This window comes from Gavialis gangeticus, unplaced genomic scaffold (assembly GCF_001723915.1).
Source record: "Gavialis gangeticus isolate Ggan-Ray unplaced genomic scaffold, GavGan_comp1, whole genome shotgun sequence".
In the NCBI taxonomy this organism is placed as follows: Eukaryota; Metazoa; Chordata; order Crocodylia; family Gavialidae; genus Gavialis; species Gavialis gangeticus.
The window spans coordinates 135,196,490-135,206,049 of NW_017729024.1; the positions used below are offsets into that span (position 1 = coordinate 135,196,490).

At 37.1% G+C, this 9,560-nt stretch overlaps 1 protein-coding gene across 8 annotated transcripts in view; it reads right to left on the reverse strand.

Annotated features, from left to right (window-relative positions):
* The window catches only part of ERBIN (erbb2 interacting protein), a 239,031-nt gene that overhangs the window by 49,676 nt on the left and 179,795 nt on the right, over positions 1–9,560 (reverse strand). For all 8 annotated transcript variants that reach the window (XM_019517772.1, XM_019517773.1, XM_019517776.1 and 5 more), the window contains 7 exons: positions 9,051–9,125; positions 8,244–8,388; positions 7,672–7,744; positions 5,375–5,504; positions 4,220–4,335; positions 2,808–2,877; positions 1,490–1,589 (listed from right to left, as the gene is read on the reverse strand). In XM_019517772.1, the coding sequence (XP_019373317.1) occupies positions 1,490–1,589; positions 2,808–2,877; positions 4,220–4,335; positions 5,375–5,504; positions 7,672–7,744; positions 8,244–8,388; positions 9,051–9,125 (709 nt within the window). The remainder of the gene's footprint in view (positions 1–1,489; positions 1,590–2,807; positions 2,878–4,219; positions 4,336–5,374; positions 5,505–7,671; positions 7,745–8,243; positions 8,389–9,050; positions 9,126–9,560) is intronic.

Sequence of the window (9,560 nt, forward strand, 5' to 3'; positions counted from 1 at the left end):
CCCTACACTTCTACTTTCTTACCTTAACCTTTCTGCAGGTATCCCAAGTACACCAAGCACATACATACATACATATCACAATACCCAACTTAGGAACTCACTTGTGTGTATGTGGGTGGTATGTGTGTAAATTAGTGAATACACAGACAGACAGACCGTGTGCGTGAGAGAGAGAGAGAGAGATACAAATTAGTGATCTGTGTCTAACATTTGGGGTGTATAGTGTATGTGCCTGAGCTGGTAGTGTGTATGCCTAATAGGGGTGTATGCACCTAGTGAGTGTGTGCATGTGCAGTTGTACATCACGCCCTCCTGTCTAACAGTGCAATATTGAGATCCTGAGCGTTGGCCTGACCCCTCAGGGCAACACTGTAACAGAGAGGAATGTAGGTAAATTGTCCAAATGAAAGAGGGAAATGAACCAAGTAACAGCAAAGTAAGTGCAGGTGAGCAAAAGAAAGAAAAAGTAACTGAACAGATGAGAAGATGGAGACATTCCATTAATGTGATAAATGTTTTCTGTCAAGTTAGAAAATTCCTGAATGCAGGTTGCTGATGAAAGACTCCTGTATACCACAAGGGAAAAGACATACAGTTGCACAGACAGCTTTAACTCTAGCATTTTCTAAGTTTGGAGTATTTGACTTTGCCAGCTCCAGTTCTCTCCTTACATCTCAGGTTCTCATCAGATATGTTCCAAACACTCTCTTTAGTGACTTTCAATCCCAACCTCCCCAGGTCTTCATCTCATTTTAGCTGCTTCCTCAATCTTCTCCCCTATTTCCCTTCCCAACTCACAGTTCTAGTTTATTTGACCAACCAGTCCCAGTCATTTCCATCTGACTTGAGACTCCTTCCAATCTACCCTTGCTCTCATGCTTACACCTGGTCCAGCTCTTATCACCATTTTCCACATTTTCCTCCACCATGTTGCCTGGCCATCAGCCATAACAATTTTAAACCCAGGATGGTTTGTCTTGTGCCCAGACCACTTAGGTCACAGCAATCCTATTCAGCTCCTTTAACCCTGCCTGGAGCATGCTCAGCATTTTTGTAGGGAGAGTACTAGTACAGTCTCTGGTGTTCTGATCTAGGGGCTGCATCATGCTCAGCATGGATGGAACTTTTGGGGATTTCAGCTGTGAGGGTCTGAGAAGAGCTTTCTGAAAACAGCAATTTTCAAGATCCTATTACATAGCTAAATGAGTGTTTTTTCTTGAGAATAAGAGACAGCAAATACCTCACACAATGACCACTCAATGCAAAATTTCATGTCATTGCTCATAAGCACATTGACTGTAGAGTTTCTGCAATTAATAGTTCTATGATTTTTTTATATGGAAAAAAATACATTTTCCCATAAATCATGCTTTCAGAAGTAACTAAACCATTTTGGTTGAAATTTTCCTAAACATTCAGTTTGGTACAGATACTTAGTACGGAAAACATCAGCCCAACTACTTAAAAAGAGTGTTTCAGAAATTCTTACCATCTTCATTCCTTGGTTGCTGAGGGAACATATAATTAGTAAGCACTGTTTTCTGTGTCTCTGGATCAAGTTCTTTTTGAAGGGGAATTAGTGCTTTAGACTGAAAAAGCAAAAGAATACACACATATAATGGGTGAATAGGATATAAAACAGGTAAATCCCTGCTATTTACCTGCGCAATACAAAGTATAATTCTGAAGATATAAACTGTCTGGCATTAACTCCTATATATTGTTCTCTGAAGAATGTTTAAAAGCTATACAAGGTAAAAGTTATATCATAGAAGTATGGATGAAAAATGTCTTGCATTCAGAAGCTTGTTGAACTGTCCCAACTCTGCAGCTAGACCAATAAAAGATACCACCCTAGGAAAATCCTTGCCTCTTTCACCAAAAAGTATACATTTTATAATGCTGGCTTGGGAATTTCATGAACACAAGTTCTATATAACAGTCTCTTCAACATTGACAAAATACTGGAAATCTGTACAGGAAAATATTCAGTTTCATTCCAGGATATTTCATAGTCTCAAATTATTCCACATGGAACAGACTTCATCTATTTAAAACCACAGGGGAAATATATATACATAGAACAATTTTATACACAAGAATTTGATCAAGACACCTAGTTCAGAACCCTTCTCTAACAAGAATGTAGGGATCTTGAGGGCAGAAATATTATATGTCTACTGATACTCCTTAGTATCTACACTCTACATGGTGGTTCAGTACAGAAGACATGACTACACATGGAAGATAGAGTGCAGTAAGTTAGGTTGTGAATTTATAGCATATCAGCTACTCTGTATGAATGTTCCACATGGATGCTCTTAGTAAGCACAATGTTGAGTAAGCGGACTTACACTAAAGTAAACACCAAGGACCAGGTGCTGTTCTACTTAATTGACATCTAAGTGGAATCTATTCCAGCATGCTGAATTCCCTAAAGAAACAGGTAGAAAAGGAAGTGATCCTAAATTTACAGATGAGGAATAATGCAGAGCAGTTAGCATGTTCTAAGTTATGACCTTATTTTCTCTGTGTGCACAAAACCTGACTCAAAGACAAGAACGGTACCTATTAGATGATCTGCTCTGGCACTGAGGGTTTGCTTGGAATTTAAGTCTTCCACTCTAGTGGACACAATGCTGTTTAGTTAATGAGAGTTGACAAAATGTAAACACCAAGGTGGTATATGTGTATACACAGAAAATCACTTTTTATGTAGCCGATAACTCCAGACATTATCTACATCTCTTAGGAACAACTTCAGTAAGATCCAATTATCCAAATATATTTAAAAAAAATCTGTTCACCTGATTGTCTGATAGCCACATAGCAGTCAGCTGTTGCAACTTTGTAAAGCTAAAGGGCAAATTCTTCAGTCTGTGAAAGAAACAAATGACTATTTACAATGAGAAAATTTAATCTGAGCATGGGTGTCACGACTAATGGCCTATTCACAAACAATGCTTATTTGTTTTCTTCAACAAGCTTGCATAACATTTAAAGAAACTGCTGTCAGACAAATAAATGGATAATGACTTGAGGCACAAGCATTAATTTAAATTAAATGCTAACGCTGTGCAGAAAGAGTACATCTGAATGTACATTCTTAACATGGGTTTGCCAATCAGGTTAAATTAGTAATGAAGACAAAGTAACCTGGAATTTAGTTTAGTTTAGTAACAAAAGGGTACAACTATAGAAAATCTTGTTTGAACTTGAATTGCTAATGCAAATTAAAACCAAAGTTACTTGTCCACCTGCTCTTTTAACACAAGTTAAGAAAACACTTATAAAAAGAGAAGGAGAGAGAAAGAGACAGAAGGCAAACCCCAAAGGTATTTCTGGATTATTTTAATATTTAGCTTCTTGTCAATTAGGAATGAAACCCCAAAATTTCCATGAAAAATACTGGAGTTGCAGGTAGCTACCCTTAAGTCTCAGAACGTGGAAAATGCTAGGGTACCCTGACTCTGAGGACCATTCTGCATCATAAGGTTGTCAAGGACCTGGACAAATAAGCTGTTAGAGTTCAATTCAAGTTTTACCTTGCTCATAATTATGCTGTCTCTTCAAAATGTCTCAGTTTCAAAGATTTTTTCTTGCTGTTTTTGTTGGAATGTTACCGATCAGTATTAGTAAAATGAAAGATACATTTCACAATACTGTAATAACAGACTGTGTCCTGTGGCTATGTCATTCAAGGCTTAGCAGAAAGATACATTTTTAAAAATATCAATATCAAACTCCTAAAACAGTAAAGGTTAATAATCTCACAAATGAGGTAAAGCCATGAAGGCCATTAAAATAATTCTGACTTTACAATTTATAGGGTACTGTTGGATTCATGAGCAGCCCATGAAACCTAATAGCAAAAAACTGTACAGCACTGAGTTACTACTCACACTACAGTGACTGAGAAAAATTACTGAAGCTAGTAAAAAAAAACAACTAAGTCTAGACACACCAAAAAAGCAGTAAGAATAGAACCATAACAGATAAAATACTAAATAAAAGTATTATTTTATATTTCTGAAGAGAAAGACCGCCCCCTCCCAATCAAAATAATTTTGGAGGAGCAGGCAAAATAGGAGTACGTTTTGTACAAAATGTTTCAACGCTTAAGTTCAGAAACACCTGCAATTTACATTCCTAGCTATGCCTCTAATCAATACTTTTGCTTTTTGTGTAATACCTACATAAATTATTGTAATTCACAAACCTATTGTCACTTAGATTGATGACTTTTAATTTCTGCATATCACCCATTTCCTCAGGCAGAACTTCAAGCTTGTTAGAATGCAGAAATAGTACCGTTACATGTTTCCAGTTTCCAATCTGAAAAAATGAATATGATTATTCAATTTAATTACTCTATATGTACTAATAGTCACAATGTTTTAGAATACATTTAGTATCAAAATTATTTCTGCATATATTATTTCATTTAATCACATTTATTCTTAAATATGAAAAAAAATATGCCATTATGGTATATACTAAAAACAATTCTTTCTCTACTGTATTTTCTTGCATACCACATGCTCCCAGATAAGTCACGCACCTTGTGGGAAGACAGAATGTAGGGGGAAAAGGGTTTTTTTCAGAGTTATGGCTGCCTGTGTGTCAGAATAAGTCCTCCTGGAAATACAAGAGCATCCAGGAAGTGTGGCATCCCAGGAGACCTTCTGGGTGAGACAGCAGGAAATTCCTGGTATAGCAGGGGCACCAACAAGGCTGGGCCCCAGACCTTTGCAAGGACAGTAGAAAGGCTGTTGCTTTTTTACTATATTTATTTAATTTCCTTTAAATAATGAAATGTTTCACACCACAGGCCTCAGCAAGGTATTACAGACTGCCCGCAGCAGCTCATTGCTCTGAGCCAGCTCAGTTGCTTATTCAGGCACAAGCTACAATACATAGCCAGTATTAGCTATAAGAGGTTTATAACACAGGTTCTCCCGTGCTGCTTACTAAGCCAAAAAGAAATGGCATCCATTAAAACACAGCTTTGTCCTGCTTCTATTCCAGAAGAGAAAAGCCAGCCTTAAGACACACATCCTGATTTTGGAAGCCTAACTGGGAGGGGGAAGGAAAGGTACTTGTGGTATGCAAGTAAATGTGATCTTCAATCAAACAACTTAAATATTTCTTCTGCAAATAAATAGCTTGTCTTAAAACTATTTTAGCATTTGATTTCAATACTTCAAAGACTGTGTATATGCTTGCACGCATGCAAAAATTACATTTTAAAAGAATATTAGAAAGTTTGCTCAAAATATACCACCTTGGATCCACATAAAACAAAGTGGAGTTAGGTTCACGTTTAATATTGAAGGAATCAAACTATTATAATTGGCTGTAAGTAAAAACATACCTCTGGTGGCAGCTGCGTTAAAAAATTGTGATCTGCAGCAAAGGTCCGTATGTTTGTGAGCTGCCCAATAGATGAAGGCAAAGTTTCAATCTCATTGAAACTACAATCCAGTTCTTCTACTGATATTAATCTAAAAAGTTAAAGACATTCAAAATATCAAACCTATATTGTATTTAAATAAGCATACCAGTTGAAAAACAACTATTAAATGTTGTATACAAGACCATATTCATTTGGAATTACATTTATGATTGGAGCTTAAATGTTTTGGTGGCAAAAAATAAGCATTAAAATGATCAAGTACTTCCTTGAACAGTAATTTTCATGAATTCTCCCAAATCAAGCCAGAGTAGAACTTACTCTTAGCTATTTAAAATTACAGAATCATAGAAAATTAGGTTTGAAAGGAACCTCAGGAGGCCGTCTAGTCCACCCCCCTGCTCAAAACAGGACCAGCTGCAACCAGATCATCCCAGCCAAAGCTTGGTTTAACTGAGTCTTAAAAATCTCCAAAGATGGAAACTCTACCACCTCTCTGCATAAGCTATTGCAGTGCTTTACTACTTCCTAGTGAAAAGCTCTTCCTAATATCTAGCCTAAACCTCCCTTGTGACAACTTGAGATCACTGCTCTTTGTTCTATGCCACCACTGAGAACTTCCATTTCACTTCTTCAATCCTCCCTATGCCAACATAGTCCTTTCAATGTAGCTTTAAATCTGAGCTAAGGACACTGCTACCCTACTTTAGATTTTTTAGCACTGGATCATATTGGAGTTGTTCCTACCAAATAATGGAACTATTCCAAGTAAGACTGCCAGAACCAGGAGACAGTCCTAGCTCCATTAATGGGTAAAGGATGAAGATATTTTTAATAGTTTAACAAGGATAGAGAAATTTGCACTGAAGCAGCAAACATGAATTCTGGTGAGCAAGCATAATTTAACAAGTTCCATAAAAGTAGATTCATAGAATGCTTGCAGCTCTTTAGTTGGCTGAATAAAGATATCAGATTTACCCAAAGAACCTGGTCTGCCTATGTCCTTAAACCAACACAGCTACAACCAATACCCCTAAAGCTTTAAATAGACTTATTTGAAATAAAACAATGTCTACAGTATTTAAACTCTGAACCAATGATTTTTATTTTTTTTTATTTTTGTGGTAAAAATTGTAAATATCAGAGGATGATAATAAAAATGGTTTCACTCAAACAACCTGGTCAGTAAATTTCATATAATGGTAGGGAAAAAAACTGTAAACAATAGTATCCCATTGCCAAAATAGAACATACAAATACGTGGTATTTGAGATTTTCATTGCAAAAAATTATGTGATAGTAGCTGGAGTGTTTATCTCACTCTCACATATCTAACTATATCTAACTTGCATAACCAAAACTATGAAACAGATCTCCGTGCAACATGCCCCATTACAACAGTTTAGTTCAGGGGTTGTCAACCCCTGGCGCTATATTATTTGGCCTATAGGACTCACCATGGATCACTGGGAAGCCCTTGGGGCTGTGGCCCCACATGCTAAATCAGGTGTTCAGGGCCTGATTCCAGTGTGCAGGAGTGTAATGGGGCCCCCAGAACCTGATTCCAGTCTGGCTGGGGTAGCATGGTGTCCTGAGCCTCCTCTGCCCAGCTAAATTGGGTCCTGGGGACCCACACAGCCCCTGCCTAGCCAGGATCAGGTCCTGGGGCCCCATGACACACCTGCCCAGCCAGGTGGAGGCATCACAGGGCCCCAAGGCCAATTTGGGCAGTAAGGAGTCCCATGCTGCCCCCCACCTCCAGGATTGGGCTCCAGGGACCCTAAGCTGCCCGGCCCAGGCAGAATCAGACTCCAGCCACAAGGAAGCAGCATGGAACACCCAAGGCCATCCTGACATGCAGGAGGTTGTATGGAATCAAATTCAGCCCATGGATTGGCCTGCCAGGGGCCAAACCATGAGCACCACTGGTTTAATTTAACAGTATTTTTAGTAAACATGTCTGCATTATTCTATCCTCCACTACACAATGTGTATGGATGCCTCAATTTCTGAATGCAGGAAACAGCCCCTTAGAAATACAAAAAATGGTGTTAGATGTGAAAGCTTTTGGTTAAGCTACATTAAAAGCAAGTAATTAATCAAGAAAACTGATTCACAGTTCTAGGATAGTAGAAGGATATTCAGTGGCAGAATTCATATCAAGCAGAGACAGGCACTATGCCACCCTAGAGTAGGTCAATGTTAATGAAGAACTTGCAGAAAAGCAAGACAAAGCTTTATTCAGGTGAAATACCTACCCTCCTATGGAGTCTGGCAAATACATTAACTGGTTTTCGTCAATTTTAAGTGTTGTTACTTTCTTTAGTGAACCTGTTATAAAATGAAAATCTAATAAAAATGGGCATTTAGGTAAGAAAAATATGATATTTACAAAATAAAGCTTTAGTTAAGAAAAAGAATTACTGGCATGGCACACTGGCTTCTGTACCCATGAACTCTCAAGAGATGTGTGATATGCATCTCCTTAAGAAACAAGCAGCTTAGCTTATGGTGCTTTCTTTTCATCTTAACACATCAGTCATACAGAAGATATAAATCTTCTGTTTCTATTCAAGTAAATCAAGTCAATACTTTCTCATTCATTTATGAAAAGTTTATCAAAATAAAGAACTCTATAGCCAAAAAATATAAAAACAATATTCAACTATGCATTATGTTTTTATTTAACATGGCTTGAATATTTATCAAAACAAGAGCTTTAACACCATGTTTTGACTTTGGGTTCAAAGGGTTTCTATGCCTTTCCCATAACATTTTATACTATAGTTACCTTACTTTTTTAAGGCATTAATTATATGATGATACAAACCAATGGATTCTGGCAGTTGTTGAAGTGAATTACTAGATAACAACAGATCTTGTAAGCTTTCACAGCCTGAGATCCCTTCTTCAACCATTTCAATGTTGTTTTTAGAAACATCCAAATAGGTCAGCTGTTTCAAAGTGCCTATGAACTAAAAACGAAAAAGGGTTAATACTAACTTCTTGGAAACAAGCTAGTAGTCCTGACAGTGAACTCTCTCTAAAGTATTATGCTGCAGTAGAAGTAAAGCATTCTTAGAATTACTGTGCTACTTGTATTCTATATCCATCATGCTATCAAATGCAGCATTTATTTTTATGTAGAGGGCCTATCCTTAACCCACTGAAATCAGAGAGCCATTACATAAACCCAGTTTAGTCCTGGACATGTAAGGGGGTTAAGTAAAAAGTGACTAACAAAAAGTGACATACAATAATTGGTCATTCTACAGCCTTCATATAAGCTCATACAAAATACGTGTGAATTCCAGTACAAACTCTAAATTCCTTTGCAGAAAAAAATGGACATCCCTAAATAAAAACAGGATTTGGATCTAAGTTTCTGCTGAATTTGGGTCTTAGATATGAATCTAAAACTGAGAGAACTATTGCTTTCAGTGAAACATGTTGTTTGTGCCTATAACTCAAGAAATTAATGACAACTTTCAAAAGTGATAATTAAGCAGGAGCATGAAATCCTGGTTTCATGTTATATTAAAAATGAGTATCAGTTTGTAATGTACAAGTTAATTGATGGGACAGGTACCACTGCAGAGTTGAAATATAATGCATTTAAAATGTCAGAAAGGCTTACCCCTGGGATAAGTGTTATTCTATTACCATCCATCCAAAATTCCTTTAACCCACTCAGTTGTTCAAGTACTTCAGGCTGTTAAAAGAAATAGTTTTAGAAAACCTAATACAAAGAAAGAAATTTAAATGTACCAATGAACTGATTTAGCAAATGACTGATTTGCTTTGTTACAGCAGGGAAGCAGAAGGGGGTATGTATATGGTTCAAATAAAACATTTTATTAAAAAAGTAAATACTTTAACTAAACTAAGCACTCTTATTACAACTCTTCCAAGTAGGAAGAAGGAGGAAGACAAGAGACTCTATTAATGGTTTCTATTTAAATACAAATAGTTTTTGTAAGACCAAAGAAAGAGGCAATACTGCTCAATATAGCATGTATATAATGCCTTCCCTACTTATACTTTGTTCCTTGCTGGTATGCCCGAGAAGGGGGCGGGGGGGGGGGGGGGAAGAAAAAAAAAAACGTTGTAAAAGAGGGCCAACGTGGGCCCGCGGAATTATTTTTTA